The 25,502-nt window shown below is 36.4% G+C and overlaps 2 protein-coding genes across 2 annotated transcripts; both read right to left on the bottom strand.

The window, feature by feature from the left end:
* Positions 1 to 17,047: 17,047 nt before the first annotated feature.
* On the bottom strand, positions 17,048 to 17,365 carry LOC128732832 (glycosyltransferase-like protein gnt13; the record flags this gene model as incomplete). Its single annotated transcript, XM_053826236.1, has 1 exon — positions 17,048 to 17,365. A coding segment is annotated over one exon (318 nt), but the record flags the coding sequence as incomplete, so codon positions are not given.
* Positions 17,366 to 20,540: 3,175 nt separating this feature from the next.
* On the bottom strand, positions 20,541 to 21,377 carry LOC128732831 (probable serine/threonine-protein kinase clkA; the record flags this gene model as incomplete). The annotated part of the gene is made up of 1 exon (XM_053826234.1): positions 20,541 to 21,377. A coding segment is annotated over one exon (837 nt), but the record flags the coding sequence as incomplete, so codon positions are not given.
* Between the last annotated feature and the right edge of the window lie 4,125 nt (positions 21,378 to 25,502).

The raw sequence follows: 25,502 nt of genomic DNA, 5'->3' as shown, positions 1-25,502 counted from the left end.
ACTGCAATCAGCTTCCATCGTAAAAAACAGCCCTTAATGTTTGGCTATCGTATTAATGGGATAGCGGTTGAACGCTGTGATGTGATCTCTGATCTCGGAGTTGTGCTGGACACAAAACTAACGTTTAGGCAACACTATTCAATGATCGTAAACAAAGCAAATCGACAACTTGGTTTAATCCTGAGAGTCGGTAAGGAATTCGAGGACCCTGCGACTCTACGCATCCTCTATTGCTCTTTGGTGCGTTCAATTTTGGAGACAGCTTGCGCTGTGTGGGACCCGTATTACGACAACTGGGTAAAACGCATCGAGCGCGTGCAAAAACAGTTTGTTCGTAGGATATGCCGTACACTGCCATGGAGAGACCCTGACAATATGCCACCATACGCTAATCTCTGCCTCCTGCTTTGGTGAAGGTGGGGAAGAGCGGAAAGGAAGGGGGGGGGGGTATTGGTAGCTATGCTTGACAAGTAGTCATTTTGACTCCTACCTTTTCCTACCGTCCAGCGCCTCTATAGTTCAAAGGTACAAGTACCAGCGAATCACATGCCCTGGCGGGTGTTGTGGGTTCGAATCCGGTTGTAATCTTAGATTACAGCTTGGTTCGACTCATGCACCTTCCAGTATTGGACAAAAGGTAGGAGTCAAAATGACTACTTGTTCCTTTCCGCTCTTCCCCACCTTCACCAAAAAATTTTCATTTCTTTCCCTACCGTCCCTTCATCAATTGTAGAACCATCGTTTCAAAAAAATATTAATATATATGTATGACCGCATTTCAAGGTCAAGACTAAAAACTTGAGATTAGTCTAAATATGTTATGTTCATCATCATTTTGAATTTAGGTCACCAGTTTCTACAGATATAATAAATTTTCACAAATGAACATTTTTGGTTTTTGGCACAATCTCATCCCCGTGGCACAATCTCACCCTGGATAGCCACTACACTTGAACAACGACGAAAGGAAATAATGGCTCAAACGGCTCACAAAATTTTAACTGGTAGCTATGACTGTCCAAACATCCTCTCAATGCTACAACTACACTGCCCTCTGCGCCCACAACGCCATCAACGTTTGCTATGGTTAAATACTCATCGCACAAACTATGGCCAACAGGAACCTATCCGTCGCCTTGCTTCATCATACAACAGGGCTGCACACAACTTCAATTTTTGATTTTTCGTTATCTGTTGCCTGTAATGTGAATTGTTTGTAGTGAGTAAGTTATATCTATGTATTATTTATGTCAAAAAGATGCTGGGTTTTTGTGCCGGCTTGAAAATTGTCATCCATGATTTTCAAGGTGGCTTTTCCCAGCCATATTCATTAAGACACTCCAGTCGGATGAATTTAATAAATAAATAACAAATAACAAATTCCCAAGCGTGCCAGTACCAGATGCTCTTCAAAGCCTACAATATCATTTAGAACGAAGCCGAGCCTCACACAACCACATACAGGCTTATGTTTCCGTAGCAAAACAGTGCATGGATCAAAATTATTTTGTGTTTAGAGGCAGATACAGTATCCCCCCGCTAATCCGACACCCAATAATCCGACGACTCAATAGTCCGGATCTCGCTACTCCGGAAAATTCCGAATTAAAACGTATTGTACTTGACTTCTTTCAATCGAACACTACCTTCGTTTGGCGTCTCCGTTAAAGTCAGAATGGCACTCTTTCTAACTAAATGAAAATGGTACATGGTGCTGCTTCTAACTACGTTCACTTTTGCCATGGCTATAATATTTTCATTGCTACTCTCAATAGACAATACGTTCACTCTTGCCATGGCTATAATATTTTCATTGCTACTCTCAATAGACTGATGCTTGCGCTTATTTCGACACTAACTAAGAATTTCAAAGTCTTTTGTTGACGAAATAGAGCATTACCGAGTATAAAACATAGTTATTGCGTACTTACGACAAATATTTTCAAAAATTTCCGGAGTTGTTTACGTATGGATGTAAACAAAACCACATTTCAAACTCACACTGACGTCAGTTTGACTGTCGGATTATCGAGTCAAAATTCGCTAATCCGGCTATAAATTTGTCGGATTAGCGAGGCGATACTGTACTACAAACAAATCCACGGCCTTAGCATGGGTAGTAAAATTTCTTCACTTCTGGCGGAACTCTTTATGAGTGATTTTGAGGATAAGCTGAAAACGGAAAAACTTTTCCCTATAGTTAAAGAACGCTACCTATCCCAAACACTAAATTGGTTAAACATCCAGCATGAAAAAATAAAATTCACTGTGGAGCGAGAAGTAGATGGAAAGTTACCATTTTTGGACCTGTTGATTACCAGAAAGGAATACAATACTCTCAAGTTCAGCATTTTCCGCAAACCAACATCTACAGACCGCTACATTACTACGGACTCGAATCACTTTGGGGCCCAAAAACAAGCAGCCTTTCACTCTATGGCGCACCGCCTTGTCAATATACCCATGGAGAGGGTGGACTTTGCAGCCGAAAGCCAAAAAATTCAGTAAGCGGCTGAATTAAATGGGTACGACAAGAGTTTTGTGGATAAAATAATCGGTAAACATATCCGTAAAAAACAGCGTCAAGACACCACCACTTTACAGCCGGAAAAAGAGTAAATCCACAGAATCAGTTTGCCATTTTACCCTAAAGTGACGAACCACATTAGGAAAATTCTCAAGCGACACAGTTTCCATGTGGTTCATAAAAGCGGTAATACATTACAGGAGCTTCTAAACAATCAAAAGGACAAAGATACGCCAGAAGAACGGTCGGGTATTTACGAAATCCCCTGTAAGGATTGCCCAGCGGTGTATATCGGACAAACCCGTCGAAAATTTAAAACTCGGTTAAAAGAACATAAAAAAGCTGTGGAAAATGAAAGAACCAGCGATTCGAGTGTAGCGATGCATTCTATCTGCCTCCAACATGAAATTGATTGGGAGAACGCAAAGCTGCTAAAAAATGTGAGAAAATCCTCTCATTTAAATGCGTGGGAATCGATGTACATCAGCACCGCAGATCGACTCTTAATGAATGAAGATGAGGCGCTCATCTCATCGCCTCTCTTCCAACTGACGAAACTGAAACTTGTTCAGTTTCTTTCAGTAGTTTAGTAGAGTAATCAACGTATTTTGGACCCCATCAACAGCTGTATATAATTTGGACACTTGCATTTGATTTTGCTGTAATTGAACTTCGCCTGCAAATGACGGATCTTGGTAGTAACATGTTCAATGAACCTGGAAATACTAAGAACCTGAGCAGAGGGTCCAAAGCCCCTAAGAAGGATGGTTTAAATAGCTGTTATCCATGGCTATCACGTAAAAATCTAAATGGATAAACCCCTAATCCAAGGTGTCATGCGACCCGTGCCGAGGGATGAATGGTGGAGGGGGTTCTAGAAATACTCAGCCGCTAATGGAGCCTGTGGAGTACCAGGGCACCCTCCACAGTATTCTTGCCCTTACTGCATTAAGCCGGTCACTGATGCAGCGGACCATCTTTTACCGAGCTACTCGTGGGATTCATATGGAGAGTCTAAATATAAATAAAACACAGGGCTCCGGCAGCCTGTCTCTGCCGGAAACGAAGGAGGAGGAGATGAGCATAGGGGAGGATCAGGAATTGAACGATGCGTTAGCAGAGGTTCCGTCTTGTTCCTCGTCTATTCTCAACACGCCGACTCGTTGTGAGTCGACGGATGATGAAAGCGACGGAATAACCGTCACAATTAGATCTGGACCTAAAGTGGAAGGTCCAGCTGAGAATGACATTCCGTGGAAACGGAACCTGACAAAAGCTCAGAAAAAGAAATCAAAGAGTTTGCTTGCCTCTGGGCTTCCTGCAAAGGAGGCACGGGAGCAAGTGTTAGCACAATCTGCTTCTGTGTCAGGTAAAAGGCAACGAAGATCGGAGCTGCCTAGCAGCGGAGAAAAGCCGATCCCCAAAAAACAGAAGCGAATTCTAAACCCTAGAGAGCGAGTGGGACAGGTCGTGCGAAAGCAAACCACCCATCCCGCTCGAAGGGGGGGAACAGGAGTGAGGTCTACGAGAGAAGCCCCCAAGCTTCCCTCGGACTCCACTACTGGTGTCTCCTACAGGGAGGCCGCAAGTCAGATCAGAGTTGGGATCCTCTCTGAGGACTATCCCAGCACTGAACTGAGTACGGCACAACTGGATTCGATACAAGATGCTCTACTAACAGCCATAGAGCAACAACGTAACGAGCAGGTTAAACCTAAGTTTTTCAACTGCTCGTACAAGTCCGGGTACCTGGTTCTTTCTTGTAAAGACCAGGAGACTTCGGAGTGGTTGAAGGAAGTGGTTCCTGGCTTATCTCTATGGGAAGGATCAAGGCTCGTTGCTCTGGATGCAAAGAATATTCCGCGTCCAGAAATCTATCATGCTTTCTTCCCACAAAGCGCGTCATTCGATAACGAGAGAATCAGAAGACTCATAGAGAGTCAGAATGAGAATCTAGTTACTGACAAATGGCGAATTCTGCAGCGAACTAATCCCAATGGGAAACATGCGGATTGGTCGCTAACAATTGATGAAGCTTCTATGCGTCAACTCGCGAATAGGGACTTCATCATAAACTTTCGGTTCGGCGAAACCCGGCTGAGGAAAACAACTCCGAGGCAACGTCAAATCACAAGTCAGCCTATGGAAGCACAAATCTCTGAGGCCAGTACTAGCGAAGTCAAAGTGAATCAAGGGTCCGCTGGCGCTGAGTCTCAAAACTCCAAGAATCCTAACAACCAGGGATCCACGGAGCTACTGGAACCAAACAGGAGGTTCCACAGAATGCTCAAATGGCTCCCAACAGTGATTCTGGTAAAGAGAAGACTCATCGAGGTGAGTCTCCCATGCCCATGGATCTTGACAGTATGGCGGTGCCAGGGCCGAGTGGAACCAAAACAGTGGTCTCCACAAGTGGCCCAGGAAACTCCTGTAAGATCCGTGGAAAAAGCGAAACCACTCGAAGCCAGCCCCTCCCCCTCGATTCAAACCGAGTTCGGGTACTGGCAGTAAGAAAACTGCCACCATGAGGTCTAAACCTTCAGGGAATCCGTCTCTGCTAGTGCGCGGAAAATTCACAAAAATGCAGAACACTAAGGTTCTGCAGATAAACCTCCATCATGCGAAAGCTGCATCGGGCGTACTTTCCAGGAGGTTTATCAAAGATGCTGTGGACCTGGCCTTTATTCAAGAGCCCTGGGTCTACAAAGGAAGAATACAAGGTATTCAAACAAGAACATGTAAGTTATACTATGATGACAAGCATGACTCTCCGAGAGCTGCTGTCCTGGTTAATGCAAATATTAATTGTTTTCCCATTACAGAGTTCATTAAACGAGACATCGTCGCGATCAGAGTTGAGGTACCAACCGCCAGGGGAAAATCCGATATTATCATAGCATCGGCCTATTTTCCTGGTGATTGTCCTGAGGCTCCCACTCAAGAGGTTGCGGCGTTTGTAAAATACTGCAGAGAAGTCAACAAAGACTTTATCATCGGCTGTGATGCCAACGCTCATCACACTCTGTGGGGAAGTACTGACATCAACAATCGAGGTGAGTGCCTTTTAGAATTTCTCTCGTCAAACAATATCGATATTGCTAATAGAGGCAATGAACCAACATTCATTAATGCTATCAGGGAGGAAGTCTTGGACCTGACCCTGTGCAGTCCAGTAATTTCAGAGAAAATACAGAACTGGCACGTGTCGGATGAAGCATCGCTGTCTGATCATAGGCACATTATTTTTGAATGGGTGGGTGGCCTAGTGTCACAGGTCGCATATCGAGATCCTAGGAAAACCAACTGGGATCAGTATGCGCTTGAGCTCGAAACGAAAAACCTCACTACAAGAATTAGGTCGGTTCAACAACTTGAGTCGGCCTCAAAGGTCTTAAACCAAACGATAGTCTCTGCTTATAACAGTAATTGTCCACTTAAAAGGGTTACTTCAACTAGGAATGTTCCCTGGTGGAACAGAAGGCTCGAACGGCTTCGCAAAATGGCGCGAAAACTGTTCAATAGAGCAAAGATTACTTCGGACTGGACTCAATATAGGAGAGCTCTAACCGAATATAGCAAAGAACTAAGACGATTGTTCGCACTGTTTCCTTAGCAAAACGCAACGATTCGATGGGTTCAGCTTTAGCTGCAAGATTTTAATTATTTATTAACAATGTTTGGTATAATCACTTTTCAACTTACAAATTTTCAGTACAATCTACACCGACGAGATTCTTCCCTATACGTTGAGCACTTTTAGGTTATCCAACTACAATTTTATAAGCTTTGTACATTAGCTTTCTAGGTAATCCGAATTTTACTTACTTTTAATTGTAAATAGTAATTTTAGTTATTTTAACAAACTATGTTTTTATCCAATTTAGAATAACAAATTCACTTTTAATTTCAACTATAAATTTAAGTTTTAATTCACAAGAACGAGAGCGTGAAAGATTTAAACTGGCAAAGATTTCTTGTTTTTGTTTACAATTCAATCCGTCACTGTGACGCAGGTCACTACGCCCGGTGAAAAATAAATGCTCAGCGTGTAGTCTACACTGCCAAACATCTGGGGGCTATTCGCCGTCACATACCCCGGCCCGTGATCCGTTGCAATCTCCTTGTTCAGGATCACCATCCATCCTGACGTCGAACAAAGTCAACTTAACTGCCGACCTTCGAGCAACTCCTCCTTTCGTACGCGCCCAAGTCTGTCGTACCCGATGATCTGGTCCCACAGGCACCTCCTCTATTCGTGTTCCTTCTACCTTCTTCACCTCAGGTTCGTTCTTGAACTGCGAATCGTGCTGATGGAACTTTTTCTTCCGCCGATTGAAGAATGTCGCACAACAGTTCCGCGTTGTTCGCACTTTGGGTGCATTGCCATTGGCCTTGTAACGCCACAGCTGGTGGATGGCATCCTGTCTTCGCCCCTTCCACTAGGGATGGGAAAACTATCATTAATTACTGATAGCTATCAGTAAGCAATAATATCACTAAGTATCAGTAAGGTTTCGCAGTTATTGATGCTTATTGATACAGTTACGTCGTCCTGTTAGAAAAATCAGTTGGTTTAAAGTTAATGGTCGGTAGTTTGCTTACGATAGACGAAAGTGACACAATATGTCGTCGTTGTCGTCAGCAGCTTAGAGCCGGGGTGGCTCGTCCTGTTTCAAGCAGTCGTCTCTATTCAACTCGATCTTGGGCCATTCGCCGCAAATTTCCCAGTCGTCTCAAAAGTCATAAATCACTTTCGACTTGGTCAAGCCATCTTGCATGTTGAGTTTTCATGTTTCCGGTGCCGGTGGGGTTGTTGAAAAGAACTGTTGTCGTTGCTCTGTCGTCCGGCATCCTTACGACGTGCCCGGCCCACCGTAGCCTACCGACTTTCATCAGATGTAGATGGGAGTCTCTGGGATTTACAAGCAGTGAAAGTATGTCGTGATTCATAATATACTTTTACCCTTGATGAAAATCATGCCTCTCGTTTCGATATCCGCTGGTCGGAACACCGCCTCAAGAGTGATGTTGAACAGCATGCTGGACAAGCTGTCACCTTGTCTCAACCATCGCCGCGTCTCGAAGGGACTCGATTGTGTCCCCCAAGCGTGCGAAACACATCACTCGTTCCAATATAGCTCTGATTAGTCGTGCCAGTTTATCCGGAAAACCGGTTTCGTGCATTATGTGCCTTAGCTGGTCTCGATGCATCGTATGTTGCTTTGAAATCAATAAAGATGTGATCCGAGGACACGATGTACCCTCAACATTTCTGCAAGATCTATCGGATGGAAAAAATCTGGTTGGTAGTTGCGCGAGCCCCCATGAAGTCCACCTGGTAAATTACAATGTAAAATTACAATGAATAATGCAGTTATATTACAATTTCCTATTTTTTTGCTACAATGCCGTGATGTGTAAAATTATTGATATTTACTGATAGTTATCAGTAACGCACTGAAACTACTGATGGTTATCAGTAATGATTTTTAATGATAGTTCCCATCCCTACCTTCCACTGCAGCTGCTGACTTTTCTGACACGGAATCGCCTTCATCAATATACCGTCCAGCGAGAAACGATATCGCGCCTCGGCACTGTGAACCATCGCTTTATCTGGTTCATCGTTCTTTGCCAACTGGGCGGATGGATTATGCCGACGCACAGTGGTCCGAAAGTCAAAAAATCTGGCAGAAATATCAAAACGACCTCCTGGAGGGTAGGTGTCTTCTGCAAAGTTGGTTGAAATACGCAGAAAATCTATATGATATCATTCAACTAGTGCTTAACCCTTAAATTTTAAGTTAACTCTTTAATACACGTTATTGCCATAATATAATATTAATTATTGGTTAAGTTTTTCAGTAATGGTTGAGTCGATTTGTTAACTCTCAGTTGGATTAGAAGCTACTGAAAGGTTGGATTACATTACATTTTTATTTAAATGGATTGTTATCCAATAATTATTTAAGTAATTATTTTTTATTGAAAGGTTATTTCACATTTTCTCAGGTTATTTGATTCAGCAATTGTGCATTCTAATTGCATACGAATGTTATAGACCAGCTTTTTGTTAAACAAGATTTCAAATAAGGAAATACAAAAAAAGTTTAAATTCAAAGCATACACTGATGAAACCGGCAAGTCGTAGGCGAAATACGTATCGGCCCGAATAATGAAACAACTAATAAAAGTTAACCAGAAAAACATTCTTCTTATTGCTTCATTTTCAGCCTCTGCTATGCCCTTGATTAATTAATATTAGACTTCTATTTTCTTCCACTGAAAAGTATGAAATTATTTTTTCATATTATTTATTGTATTAGATATATTTATAACAGCTGCGAATTTTGATTAGAGCATCATTGATGTAATGTAACATACAGCGAACGATAATGACAGTTCTACTTGTTTGGATGCGATGTCACATTTTGAATACTTTAGAGTATTTAAAAAAAATAATAGTTTTAGACATTGTACATCCTTATCATAAAAAGGTCTTCAATCTAAAATGCAAGACTAACAATAAGATGTAATGGGATTGCTATGTCTCCTGTAAATCCTGTTGAAATGAGCCTTTACATCAGATGTGCGTTAGAAGCGCGTTATTCTGTTTCGATATTCCCAAAACAAACTAAATTGTTGTTTTGCGCTACGATACTTTGTTTGGAGTATACTCCAAAATCATAAACTATATTAATGCTCGTCCCTTTCATTTCCACGATATCCTGGACTAGCAGAATAATCAATGCCTACTATCATGTATTGCAACCATTGCAAGGATTATTCGTTATAATCAAATTTGCTTACATGAATTCGTCAATCCTCTCAAAGATTTGTCTTTACTTTCTTAGTTGCAGCCTAATTTAGGTTTAATCGGTTCCTTACAAGTATACCTGCTCATTAAAAGTAATATGGCAGCGGAACTCGACGGGTTCCATAAGTTACGACAGTCAATTCGAAAGAGTTTGGATTTTCGTCCTTATTTTTTTCATAATCAAGCCAGACTTGGGGAACCAATAATATTTAAAATTAGTGTAACCTTCTAAATAATATTGAAATAGGTGTCTTTCAACTAAATATGTCATTATTTATGATAATTATGCAACATCTGATACATACCGATAAGAAACAACCATACGTGTTTTTGAAAAGATTTCAACGGCTTTAATGTTTTTCAACAAGTTCAGAAGGCCATAGCTTTTAGAAAACTAAGAAACGAACAACCAAAACGAGGATTTAGGCTCATATGGGTATGTAGAAGAACACTTTTGAGTTATTTGATCAATTAAAAATACTTGCAAAATGGGGTTTCTGCCAACTTTTTTGATTTTCGGACCACTGTGCGACGGTTCGATTCAAGGACATCAGCCTTTCGCCTTGCCACCTTCGTAACCTGACGAGTGTAGCCCTTTTCTTGGTTCAAATCAAGCTTTGAATTAGTCCATCCTCCAACGTGAAACCCACAAGTGAATGATTCCGATACCGGCTGTATGCAGCCGTAGATACTCCAGCCGAGTCTACACTTGGCAGCAATTGGTTGGTCCCAACCTCCTTGCCGAATCTTTAACGGAACCGTGAGTTTCAGGTTGTCAAGACCAATCAGTAGCTTTGGAGTAATATCTCTGTAATTTTCGATTGGCAAACCTCGCAAATGTGAGTGATTGTTTGCCAATTCGTGGTATCGCAATGACTGCATCGGCAAGTCAAGGCTGGCTACGGTCCGAACGTTGAACTGCGCATAGCGTTCGGTAGATCCACTACCCGAAATCTCCATTCGTATTCGTTTGGAGTTCGGTTCATTCCGAGTAACATTTCCAGTCCACTGTAAATTTAACTTTTCAACCGGTCCACTAATTCCCATTTCTACAGCAACTGCTTCATCCAGCAGTGTTACTTGTGAACCTTCATCCACAAACGCATACACTTCAACCTGACACCGTTCCCCGTACAAAGTTACTGGAAGAATCCGGAAAAGAGGTGCACCAGTAGTCTGCTGGGCAGTATGGCTCGTAGAGACTTCTCTGTTTACTGATGGTGTCGTCGCATGTAACAATTTGTGGTGACGTAGACGGCAGCCTTCAATCCCACATCCTTGCCAGATCTTGCACGGCCAATTCCCGTGTTGATTGAGACACATCCAACACAGCGAATTTTGACTGACAACCTCGCACCGCTCATCTATGTTTAAGGCCTGAAACTTGAAGCAATCCGCTACCCTGTGTCCCTCTATCTGGCAAAAGATACAGTACTTGTTTGATTGTTTCAAGTAAGCGACTGTGTTGCTGTTTGCCGATGATGGCCCAGCCGTGGGTTGCTCCGAATGAGCTTGCACAAACCCTCGGTCTTTGGGCTTCTGGTAAGTTCCCTTGGATGTCGTTCCTGTTGGAATGTCGTCCATCATCTCGAATGCCAACTTTACCAACGAAGACGTGAACGCTCCAAACGTTCCAAGATCAACCTCCGCGAAAGGACTTTTATATGCCGACCATTTCATCCGGTAATCAACAGGAAGCTTCCCCACTAGCTCGTGAAGTAGAGACGGATTCATCAAATGCGATTGCTGCTTGGCAGTCTTCAGATGTTCCACCAGATTATCAACTGCTATACCGAAGTCAACTATACTCTCCAAACTGTCCGTGTTTAGTGGAGGAAGACGATGAATCCTTTCAGTTAGCGTTTTAATCAAAGTTTCTGGCCGACCATATCGTAACTGCAATATTTTGATGACATACGGCACGCTGGTTGGACAAAGAAGCCTACTACGCACCATTTCCAACGCTGGACCTTTCAGGCAACGCTGCAACCGCATTAAATTTTCATCCTGGGAAAACCCACACGTAACCGTAGACCGTTCAAAGTTACTGATCTAGATTGGCCACTCCTCTGGATTCCCAGAAAATACCGGCAGGTCGTTCCCCATTACTTGTCTCGCCGCTAACTGACGGCTGGTCGGTGGTATCTCCGCTTTTGCATTTGAATACTGGCTATCATCGTCCTTAGTTCTCCCGGGTTCCTTCGGCTTCTGGATACTTCTACGAATATGATCGCGTTTGGGACGGGATGCATCAGTGTTGACCAGTTTACCGGAATTCCGTTCCAAGACATTGTCAACTGGTTTCTTATTTTCTCCACCTGTTTGCTTATCTGATTGCTGCAACCACAAGTTAACCTTTTCCACGGACTTCGCCGCCTCACTTTGACAAACGCTGGAAGTATCACTACCACGCTGCGACAGTTGCCGGACAAGACTATTCATTTTTTCGAGAGACTGCTGTCTCATTTTTGACTGAGCTTTACGAAACTTTTCCTCATCCGCGAGCTGTTTCTCTTCGAACGCCTTTTCCTCAGCCAACCTTTTGGCTTCTAATGCTAACTCTCGCTCTTTCATTTGTCTTTCTAGTTGTAGCTTTCTTTGCCTAATCTCCTTTTCCTCTATCAACTCTTGCTTTTTAATTCGCTCTTGCTCTTCTAGCATTTTTAATTCTATCTGAATCGCTTTATCCTTAACACTAGAAGCAACACTTACAGACCCCTTGGCTGTCGACTTCTTCCCGGTGTTGGATTAGTTTACATTCGATGTCTTCGAAGACTTCCCTGCGTTGGATGGTACAGTCAACGTCTGGGAACCTGCTTTCTGTGACAGCGCGCGAGCTGCGCTGCCACACGAAGTACAATTCCACGACTGATCCGCTACACTTTCGTCTACGTTCGCACAACTAAAATGATACCAGGAACCGCAGGAGTCACATGCCACCATGTCCTCAGCATTGTCCGGTCGATCGCAGACTGCGCAAGCGGATTGCAGATTGTCGTCACCCATTCGGCTCATTTCCAGGGGATCTCTCGATGAAAATTTCTAAAGAATTGTTGGCACTGTTTCCTTAGCAAAACGCAACGATTCGATGGGTTCCGCTTTAGCTGCAAGATTTTAATTATTTATTAACAATGTTTGGTATAATCACTTTTCAACTTACAAATTTTCAGTACAATCTACACCGACGAGATTCTTCCCTATACGTTGAGCACTTTTAGGTTATCCAACTACAATTTTATAAGCTTTTATAAGCTAATGTACATTAGCTTTCTAGGTAATCCGAATTTTACTTACTTTTAATTGTAAATAGTAATTTTAGTTATTTTAACAAACTATGTTTTTATCCAATTTAGAATAACACATTCATTTTTAATTTCAACTATAAATTTAAGTTTTAATTCACAAGAACGAGAGCGTGAAAGATTTAAACTGGCAAAGATTTCTTGTTTTTGTTTACAATTCAATCCGTCAATGTGACGCACGTAACTACGCCCGGTGAAAAATAAATGCTCAGCGTGTAGTCTACACTGCCAAACATCTGGGGGCTATTCGCTGTCACAACGATCAAAAAGGAAATCTTGGGTCCACAATTGTGAAAGCATTGAAAGTACTCCAATTGTGGCAAGACTTAACAAGACTCTTGCTAAGGATCATTCGAACGGACTAGGTACTCTCAAGAAAGATGACGGTTCGTTCACAAAATCTCCGACTGAAGTACTAGACTTAATGATGGGGACTCACTTTCCGGGATCTTCCTCAGTTCATGCTGCTGCCAGCTCGGACTCTGATTGTGACATAGGATGTTCTCAAAGAAACTCTTCGGGATCTGAGAGAACAAAAGAGATTGCAACCAGAGTCGCAGGGATGGCTTTCACTAGGGCTAGGATGGAAAACGCAGTGAGATCCTTTCAACCTTTTAAATCGGCAGGTGCAGATGGGATTTTCCCAGCGCAGATTCAAAATGGAGAATGGAGAATACATGATCAGATATCCATTATCGAAACACCAGTTTGCTTACCAAGCTGGGAAATCTACAATCACAGCATTACACACGCTCGTGACAAAAATTGAAAAGTCTCTTTCAACGAAAGAAACAGCATTAGACGCGTTTCTCGACATCGAAGGGGCGTTTGATAATGCTTCTTATTTATCAATGGTAAATGCGATGAAGAAAAGACAGTTTGATAACTGTATAGTCGAATGGATCCACAGTATGCTCACACATAGGCAAATCACCTCGGAGCTAGGAGGGCTCTCAACAACGGTGACTGCAACCAAAGGTTGCCCACAAGGAGGGGTTCTTTCACCCCTTCTTTGGTCATTAGTAGTAGATGATCTTCTGAGAAGCTTAGAGGCAAAAGGTTTCGAAGTTGTGGGCTTTGCTGATGATTTAGTCATCATGGTTCGTGGAAAATTCGACGACGTGATATCGGATAGAATGCAAAGGGCCTTAAACCTTACACTATCTTGGTGTAGTAAAGAAGGCCTGGGCATTAATCCTTCAAAAACAACCATTGTTCCTTTCACTAGGAAGAGAAAACTGAAGTTACAGTCTCTGCACCTTGGGAAAGAAGAAATTAAATGTAGCGTCTCCGTTAAATATCTGGGAGTAATCCTAGACGCTAAATTATCTTGGAACGCACACTTAGATTCAATAATCAGCAAGGCAAACACTGCCCTATGGGTATGTTCAAAAATGGTGGGAAAAACATCGGGCCTCAAACCAAAAATGGTGTTGTGGGTCTACACCGCCATTGTGAGACCAAGGATAGCTTATACTTCGTTGGTATGGTGGCCAAAAACTTCAGAAGCCAGGGCTATTAAAAAGTTAAACAAACTTCAACGATTAGCATGCATGGCCATAACCGGAGCAATGAAAAGCACACCTTCGAAGGCTCTAGAAGCTATTCTCCACCTGCTACCTCTGAATCAACACGTTCAGTTAGAGGCTAAGAAAAGCGCCCTAACACTTAAACGATGGAAAACAATACTCCACGGGGATAAAATCGGACACTTGAGTATCCTGAAACTTCTACCTGTTGGCCCAGTTGCGGAAATGAACAGTGATTGGATGGAAGCTAGAACCAACTACGACATCCCATACACGGTGAACGAACCATCACGTTCGGTCTGGGACGAGGGGGGACCTAGCGTCCGCAATGGTTCAATCAAGTTCTATACCGATGGATCAAAGGTGGGAGTCAAAACGGGTGCTGGAGTGTACGGCCCCAGAACTAGAATATCTATAGCAATGGGAGATTGGCCAACAGTTTTCCAGGCTGAGATAGCAGCTATAATAGAATGTGCAAACGTCTGTCTCAAAAGGAAATACAGACATGCCAATATCTGCATTTTCTCTGACAGTCAAGCGGCACTAAAAGCGCTTAAAGCCTTTAAGTGTTTCTCAAAACTTGTCTGGGATTGCATTTGTCTCTTACGGCAACTGAGCCAGGTAAACTCGGTAAACCTGTACTGGGTCCCTGGTCATTGCGGAATAGATGGAAATGAAGTCGCAGACGAACTAGCCAGATGTGGTTCTAACTCTCCATTCACAGGTCCGGATCCATTCTGCGGTATCTCGGACTGTGTGATGAAGAGTGGGCTGAAACAATGGGAGAGCCGAATGATTATGGCCAATTGGATGGCTGTACAGTCGCTCAAACAATCAAAGAAATTTATAATGCCTAGTATTAAGGTTACTCAGAAGCTGCTGAGTCTCAATAAGAGAGACCTCAGCACGTTTACCGGTCTGGTGACAGGACATTGCCCGAGTAAAGATCATCTTCGGAATCTCGGTTTCGTGCAAGATGATATTTGTCGCCTGTGCAATACCGAGAGCGAAACCTCGAAACACTTACTCTGCAATTGTGGAGCACTAATAGGACGCAGACTGCAGTATCTCAAAAAGGCCCTACTAGAGCCTAAGGAGATCTGGTTTGCGTCGCCGATCAGGACTATAAGGTTTATAAACCAAGTCATCCCTGATTGGCACCTGTCTCGCTCCAGCTACCAGCCTACCACTTCTTAAATAAGTGATAGGTAAGCCTGAAGCGTACAGCAAAAGAAACAATGGGGCATACCACAATAGTTCAAAATAATGGACGCAGTGGTGAGAGTACCCGACAGAAGAAGAAGAAGAAGAATATTTCTGCTACCCGAAATGCAACAAACTGCGTTCGTTTGCGTGGGTCTGAAGCCAACCAAGATGGGACTGTGTTCGCATCACTCCACATAAATTTGCGTTTTACGGATAGCGTATGATCCATCAGGATGGTTTTCATCAATCTGGTCCCCATAACAGCAGCTTGCAGTTCTAGGCGCGGTATAGATAGCGGTTTAAGGGGTGCCACTTTAGTTTTGATGACACCAGGCTACACCGGATCTCACCCCCATCAATCACGCGAAAATAGGCCGCAGCAGCATACGACACTTCACTACCATCCACAAATACATGGAGCTCCAACGAGTCGTATGTGTCGCGATCGTATCCCCGAAAATAACACCTGGGAATCTTTACTTCATGCAGTTCCTGAATCAGCAGTATCCACTGCTTCCAGCGGGGTAGCATTTGATTCGGTATTGGATCGTCCCACCCAGTTCAAGCTCGCCAGATATCCTGTATCATTTTCTTTCCGTGGATAACAAAAACGGCTACTAATCCCAAGGGATCAAATATACTCATGACAAGACTAAGTATTTCCCTTTTAGTAGGTGTCCTCATGCAATGGTTTTCGATCCTCTCGCAAAACGACTGAAAAGAAAAACACGTCCTCTTTCGGCAACCAAATCATGCCTAACACTCGCTCTGCTGCGTTTGTTTTGTCCAATACAAAGAATTTAGTCTCATCCGCGTACCGTTCGCCTACTCGCTTGATGACTTCCGCAGAATTCGACAACCAGTGTCTAATGTCGAACCCTCCGTTGGCATGAACTGTCTTAACATCTAATATAAGCTGTACTGCATCATCTACTGTAGCTGTGCTGTCGAGATAATCGTCCACATAGTGGTTTTCCACTATCGCATTGGCTGCGGTTGGATATGTTTTGAAGTGTTCCATAGCATTAAGGTTTTTCACGTACTGTAAGGAACAGGGCGAGCAGGAAGCACCGAAGGTGGCTACATCCATCACGAATGTCTGGATCGGAACTGACGGATTATCCCTCCACAGGCAACGTTGAGCTTGACGGTCTTCTGGTCGGATAAGCACTTGATGGAACATTTCCCTTATATCGGCACTAATAGCGATTTGTTTTTGCCGATACCGGTTCAACACAGCCGGGAGTGACGTCAACATGTCAGGCCCTTTGAGGAGAACTGAATTTAAAGAAATTCCTCGTACCATCGCCGCCGCATCCCAAACCACGCGTACCTTGTCTGGCTTCTTTGGGTTAATGACCACGCCGAGTGGAAGGTACCAAACCGAATTCTCACCTACTTGCGCTAGTTCAGACTCTGACGCTACATGTGCATACCCTTTAGTTTGGTACTCTACAAGCTGTTGCTTTACATTAGCGTAGAGTGTGGGGTACTTTGCCAATCGTCTCTCTAAGCAATAAAGTCGTCTTTCTTTATTATTATTATTATTATTATTATTATTATTATTATTATTATTATTATTATTATTATTATTATTATTATTATTATTATTATTATTATTATTATTATTATTATTATTATTATTATTATTATTATTATTATTATTATTATTATTATTATTATTATTATTATTATTATTATTATTATTATTATTATTATTATTATTATTATTATTATTATTATTATTATTATTATTATTATTATTATTATTATTATTATTATTATTATTATTATTATTATTATTATTATTATTATTATTATTATTATTATTATTATTATTATTATTATTATTATTATTATTATTATTATTATTATTATTATTATTATTATTATTATTATTATTATTATTATTATTATTATTATTATTATTATTATTATTATTATTATTATTATTATTATTATTATTATTATTATTATTATTATTATTATTATTATTATTATTATTATTATTATTATTATTATTATTATTATTATTATTATTATTATTATTATTATTATTATTATTATTATTATTATTATTATTATTATTATTATTATTATTATTATTATTATTATTATTATTATTATTATTATTATTATTATTATTATTATTATTATTATTATTATTATTATTATTATTATTATTATTATTATTATTATTATTATTATTATTATTATTATTATTATTATTATTATTATTATTATTATTATTATTATTATTATTATTATTATTATTATTATTATTATTATTATTATTATTATTATTATTATTATTATTATTATTATTATTATTATTATTATTATTATTATTATTATTATTATTATTATTATTATTATTATTATTATTATTATTATTATTATTATTATTATTATTATTATTATTATTATTATTATTATTATTATTATTATTATTATTATTATTATTATTATTATTATTATTATTATTATTATTATTATTATTATTATTATTATTATTATTATTATTATTATTATTATTATTATTATTATTATTATTATTATTATTATTATTATTATTATTATTATTATTATTATTATTATTATTATTATTATTATTATTATTATTATTATTATTATTATTATTATTATTATTATTATTATTATTATTATTATTATTATTATTATTATTATTATTATTATTATTATTATTATTATTATTATTATTATTATTATTATTATTATTATTATTATTATTATTATTATTATTATTATTATTATTATTATTATTATTATTATTATTATTATTATTATTATTATTATTATTATTATTATTATTATTATTATTATTATTATTATTATTATTATTATTATTATTATTATTATTATTATTATTATTATTATTATTATTATTATTATTATTATTATTATTATTATTATTATTATTATTATTATTATTATTATTATTATTATTATTATTATTATTATTATTATTATTATTATTATTATTATTATTATTATTATTATTATTATTATTATTATTATTATTATTATTATTATTATTATTATTATTATTATTATTATTATTATTATTATTATTATTATTATTATTATTATTATTATTATTATTATTATTATTATTATTATTATTATTATTATTATTATTATTATTATTATTATTATTATTATTATTATTATTATTATTATTATTATTATTATTATTATTATTATTATTATTATTATTATTATTATTATTATTATTATTATTATTATTATTATTATTATTATTATTATTATTATTATTATTATTATTATTATTATTATTATTATTATTATTATTATTATTATTATTATTATTATTATTATTATTATTATTATTATTATTATTATTATTATTATTATTATTATTATTATTATTATTATTATTATTATTATTATTATTATTATTATTATTATTATTATTATTATTATTATTATTATTATTATTATTATTATTATTATTATTATTATTATTATTATTATTATTATTATTATTATTATTATTATTATTATTATTATTATTATTATTATTATTATTATTATTATTATTATTATTATTATTATTATTATTATTATTATTATTATTATTATTATTATTATTATTATTATTATTATTATTATTATTATTATTATTATTATTATTATTATTATTATTATTATTATTATTATTATTATTATTATTATTATTATTATTATTATTATTATTATTATTATTATTATTATTATTATTATTATTATTATTATTATTATTATTATTATTATTATTATTATTATTATTATTATTATTATTATTATTATTATTATTATTATTATTATTATTATTATTATTATTATTATTATTATTATTATTATTATTATTATTATTATTATTATTATTATTATTATTATTATTATTATTATTATTATTATTATTATTATTATTATTATTATTATTATTATTATTATTATTATTATTATTATTATTATTATTATTATTATTATTATTATTATTATTATTATTAGTATTATTATTATATTATTAGTATTATTATTATTATTATTATTATTATTATTATTAGTATTATTATTATTATTATTATTATTATTATTATTAATATATTATTATTATTATTATTATTATTATTATTATTATTAGTATTATTATTATTATTATTATTATTATTATTATTATTATTATTATTATTAATATTATTATTATTATTATTATTATTATTATTATTATTATTATTATTATTATTAGTATTATTATTATTGTTATTATTATTATTATTATTGTTATTATTATTATTATTATTGTTATTATTATTATTATTATTGTTATTATTATTATTATTATTATTATTATTATTATTATTATTATTATTATTATTATTATTATTATTATTGTTATTATTATTATTATTATTATTATTATTATTATTATTATTATTATTGTTATTATTATTATTATTATTATTATTATTATTATTATTATTATTATTATTATTATTATTATTATTATTATTATTATTATTATTATTATTATTATTATTATTATTATTATTATTATTATTATTATTATTATTATTATTATTATTATTATTATTATTATTATTATTATTATTATTATTATTATTATTATTATTATTATTATTATTATTATTATTATTATTATTATTATTATTATTATTATTATTATTATTATTATTATTATTATTATTATTATTATTATTATTATTATTATTATTATTATTATTATTATTATTATTATTATTATTATTATTATTATTATTATTATTATTATTATTATTATTATTATTATTATTATTATTATTATTATTATTATTATTATTATTATTATTATTATTATTATTATTATTATTATTATTATTATTATTATTATTATTATTATTATTATTATTATTATTATTATTATTATTATTATTATTATTATTATTATTATTATTATTATTATTATTATTATTATTATTATTATTATTATTATTATTATTATTATTATTATTATTATTATTATTATTATTATTATTATTATTATTATTATTATTATTATTATTATTATTATTATTATTATTATTATTATTATTATTATTATTATTATTATTATTATTATTATTATTATTATTATTATTATTATTATTATTATTATTATTATTATTATTATTATTATTATTATTATTATTATTATTATTATTATTATTATTATTATTATTATTATTATTATTATTATTATTATTATTATTATTATTATTATTATTATTATTATTATTATTATTATTATTATTATTATTATTATTATTATTATTATTATTATTATTATTATTATTATTATTATTATTATTATTATTATTATTATTATTATTATTATTATTATTATTATTATTATTATTATTATTATTATTATTATTATTATTATTATTATTATTATTATTATTATTATTATTATTATTATTATTATTATTATTATTATTATTATTATTATTATTATTATTATTATTATTATTATTATTATTATTATTATTATTATTATTATTATTATTATTATTATTATTATTATTATTATTATTATTATTATTATTATTATTATTATTATTATTATTATTATTATTATTATTATTATTATTATTATTATTATTATTATTATTATTATTATTATTATTATTATTATTATTATTATTATTATTATTATTATTATTATTATTATTATTATTATTATTATTATTATTATTATTATTATTATTATTATTATTATTATTATTATTATTATTATTATTATTATTATTATTATTATTATTATTATTATTATTATTATTATTATTATTATTATTATTATTATTATTATTATTATTATTATTATTATTATTATTATTATTATTATTATTATTATTATTATTATTATTATTATTATTATTATTATTATTATTATTATTATTATTATTATTATTATTATTATTATTATTATTATTATTATTATTATTATTATTATTATTATTATTATTATTATTATTATTATTATTATTATTATTATTATTATTATTATTATAGAGTTTTGGCACTTCTCAGCAAAAATGCTGGAAACTTTCACCTACCCTCGGGCTTCTTTATGCCAAGAGGGGTTAGGCTCTGTGGTTCTCATTCATATATTTTTTTTTGTTGTTACGTCTGCTCCAGCTGTGTTTAATTGTGGTGATTCAGGAACCTCCTCGTAATATTACAGGTTTCAAGAACCACCGCTTTTTGGATATTGTCCAAATTTTTTTGGAGCTCTAGCTCTTCCAGGGAACGTTGTAGGCTACAGGGCACTACTCCGGTGGCTGAGATGACCACCGGAACTATACGTACGCCCTCAAGGTGCCACATCTGCTTTAACTCCTCGGCCAAGTCATGGTATTTCGTTATTTTGGCCGAGAAAGTTGACTGGACATTGCGATCCAGCGGTACAGCGATGTCTATGAGGGTAACGTGCTTCCTCCTTTTGTCGTAGATCACAACGTCAGGACGATTGGCACGTATAAGGACGTCCGTAATAATCTCACGATCCCAGTACAACTTTATGCAGCTATTTTCCAGAACCGGGCTAGGCAGGTACTTATAGTAGGGTACGTAACAGTTTACCAAGTTGTACTTCAAGGCGAGTTGCTGGTGCACAATCTTGGCAACTGCATTGTGGCGTCCTAGGTAAGCCGTTTCGGCTAAGGCTGGACAGCCTGCAATCACATGCTCGATCGTTTCTCCTACTGAATTGCACTTTCGACAACGGTCTTCTATATCTTCGTGCAATATGTACCTGCGGTAGTTCTTCGTCGTAATAACCCGATCCTGAATGGCTACCATGAAGCCTTCCGTCTCCGAAAAGAGATCACCTCGCACCAACCACGCATTCGATGCCACTTTGTCTATATGCGCTTGCTCTAATTGATGGGGGTGCGTCCCATGTAGTTCCTTTGCTTTCCACGTTTCGACCTTTTCTGGTACGGTTTTTAGGTCGCAGTTCAGCTGGTAATGCTCCTGCGCCAGATGCAGGTTTCGACCTTTTCTGGTACGGTTTTTAGGTCGCAGTTCAGCTGGTAATGCTCCTGCGCCAGATGCAGGGCGCTGAACCCGTGGTCTGCTTCACAGACAGTGCGGTAGACAACATGACGAGTCTGACTATCTATGAAATATCTCCGCAACTGCTCGATCTGGGATACGCATAGCGCTTGGATGTCAGTGACACCTCTTCCTCCTTCCATGCGTGGTAAGGTGATTCTTTCGACTGCCGATCTTGGGTGGTGCGAACGGTGCTTGGTTAGCGATACTCGCAAGGTACGTTCAATCGCTTCCAAATCCGTTTTGGTCCATTTAACCACCCCGAAGCTGTATGTCAACAAAGGCACGGCAAACGTGTTTATCGCCTTTACTTTGTTGCCGGCAGAGAGGAGTGATTTCAAAATACGGTTGACACGATACAGGAACCGTTCCTGCAGTTCTTTCCTGATAGTCGTGTGGTGAATACCTTTCAGTTGCAGGAATCCCAGGTATTTGTACGACTCACCTTCAATCATACTTCGAATTTCCTCCCTTTCGTTGATGCGGAAACTTTCAGCGTCCATTACTTTACCCCGATGGATATTTACGAGACGACATTTGTCGACGCCAAGCTCCATCCGAATATCGTTGCTGAACGTTGTCACCAGCTGCAACAGATGACGCAGCTTCTCCATAGTTTCCGCAAACAGCTTCAGATCGTCCATATAGAAGGTGTGGGTAATTATTGTACTCGTTGTCCCACTTTTCAATTGGTAGCCATAGCTGCTTCGGTTAAGTGCTTTGCTGAGGGGGTTCATCGCAAGGCAAAACCATAGCGGACTGAATGTATCGCCTTGGAAAATCCCCCTTTTTATGCTGAGAGTTCTGGATCGTAACACCTCTATCCCGTCGGTAGTGTGGAGTGAAGTGTTCCACATTCCCATTGCGTGCTTCATTAACCTGATGATGCCACCGTCTATTTTATACAATTCTAGTACCTTAATTAGGTACGAGTGGGGTACTGAATCGTATGCCTTCTTGTAGTCGATGTACGCCATACTGAGGTTTCGCCTATTTCGGCTTGCCTGTCCCACAATGACTGCATCGATGATGACTTGGTCTTTACAGCCTTGTGTGTTTTTACGGCATCCTTTTTGTTCTTCAGTCATCACTCCATTTGCATCGCAATGGTACTGCACCTTTTGGGTGATTACCGACGAGAGCACCTTGTACAGGCTTGAAAGACATGTTATTGGCCTGTACTTGGCGGGATTAGTTGTGTTCCGATCTTTGGGTAGAAGATAGGTTACCCCTTTAGTGATGAATTCTGGCAGCTCCTGGGGGTTTCTTAGTACCGTGTTGAAGCATTCCGCCATCCGCCCATGGATTGCAGAGAACTTTTTATACCAAAAATTGTGCACAAAATCTGGTCCTGGTGCGGCCCAATTCCTGGTATACCGTATAGCCTCATGGATATCCTCGGCGGTCACTGCTACGGGGGCCATGCGTTCAATTTCACCACTGCCTTCTTCCTCTTCTACCAACCACATCGCATTATTGTTGTGTTGAGCGGGGTTCTCCCATATATTGGCCCAAAACTGTGTAATTTCGCCAAGTTCTGGGAGTCCCTCGCTGTAATCGGTTTTGTTATTGCTGATGTGGTTATAGAACTCCTTTTCGTTAGTGTTGAACATCCGGTTTTGTTGTTTTTTGTTGTTTCCGCTTTGAACATTCAACATAACGTCGCATCCGTTTAGCAAGAGCACTTAACCTTTGTACATGGGTGTCGAGGATCTCAGTGATGTTGAGTTCACTGAGATTTAGGAGCTCTGCGGGCTTGACGATTTCTTTCACCTGACGAACCAGCCTTCCTGATCGGTTTCCCCTCTTGTATTGTGTTAACCGACCTATCTTCACCCTCAACGATGCTATCCTAGATTCTAGTCGTAGCATCCATGCGGGTTTTCGTGTTTGGGGGCGTACATGGGCCTCACCATTACCTGGGGGGAAGGTCCGTACTCCCATAGTTCTCACAACGGCTACAGCTGCGGAATACACTATACATTGCAGTTCCTCAAGGTTCTCAGCGGTTTCAGTATACAGTGGCAAAACATCCTCGTTAAGGATTCTTACTGCATTCGTTAGCCGGAAGGAATATTGCAGCTTTGGTATCCGGTGTCGGGATAAGGGGTCTGTTCCCCGAAATTGTGTAACCGCTGCGTTCATTTCGAAAGCTAGTTCGTCAAGTAATTGTTGTCGTTGTTGGTCCATTGTTAGTTCTGGAGCATGCAATGATGGTTCCTCCACTGACATGTTTATGGATGCAGTCGATTCCCGCCGTGCTGCATCGTGCCCAACAGAACTCCTACTCGACACATCGCTCGATCTGTTCCCTGTACTCCCTAGTTCCCTTTGCACTTCCAGCTTGATGCTGTCTAACTCGGCGGTAGTGAGCATGTTGTTTGTCAATATTGCTCGTCGTCGGGTGTACAGCTTATTCCGGTCAAGCTGGTTGGCAAATCGAGGGAACCGCTCATTGAACATGTCCAGCATTCTAGGCCTGCCGGACATATCCGTCTCCAACCTCGTGCAAACGTAGTAGCAGCGGATCACATACATGTTCATCTCCCTCGTCCACATGATCCGCTGCCGTTGGCGGCCTGCCAAGGTGAGCGACTGACGTCGGTCAGCCGTAGCAACATTAGCAGGTGCAGCATTGCCTTGGTGGTGTCTGTTGCTGCTTCTTCGGTTTCGCGTTCGGTGTACGGGCTGAGCCCGTTGACTGGAAGGTCGCTCTTGCACCAGGTCTTCCTCCAGCCGCTGGCCGCTCGCTCTGTCCCCCGTTCCAGGACCAGCTCCAGTAGGGGCTCCCTCCTCGGGCGATCGCATTATTATTCTATTCCGTAAATTGTACTCCATATTGGGTTGACTTTTCTTTCCGGAAGTCTAACCGGCTAGTGAGGTCATGGGCTAAGGCACTTATAGCGGTACCTACTCGCTTTGTCAGGACTGGCGTTCAGGTATTGTGGTTTTTCATGGAAACTAAACAGAGCCCACTGTTGAGCCCCACCACACCCATAGAC

Source organism: Sabethes cyaneus, chromosome 1 (assembly GCF_943734655.1).
Source record: "Sabethes cyaneus chromosome 1, idSabCyanKW18_F2, whole genome shotgun sequence".
Taxonomy (NCBI): domain Eukaryota; kingdom Metazoa; phylum Arthropoda; class Insecta; order Diptera; family Culicidae; genus Sabethes; species Sabethes cyaneus.
This window is presented reverse-complemented; position numbering and strand designations above follow the sequence as displayed.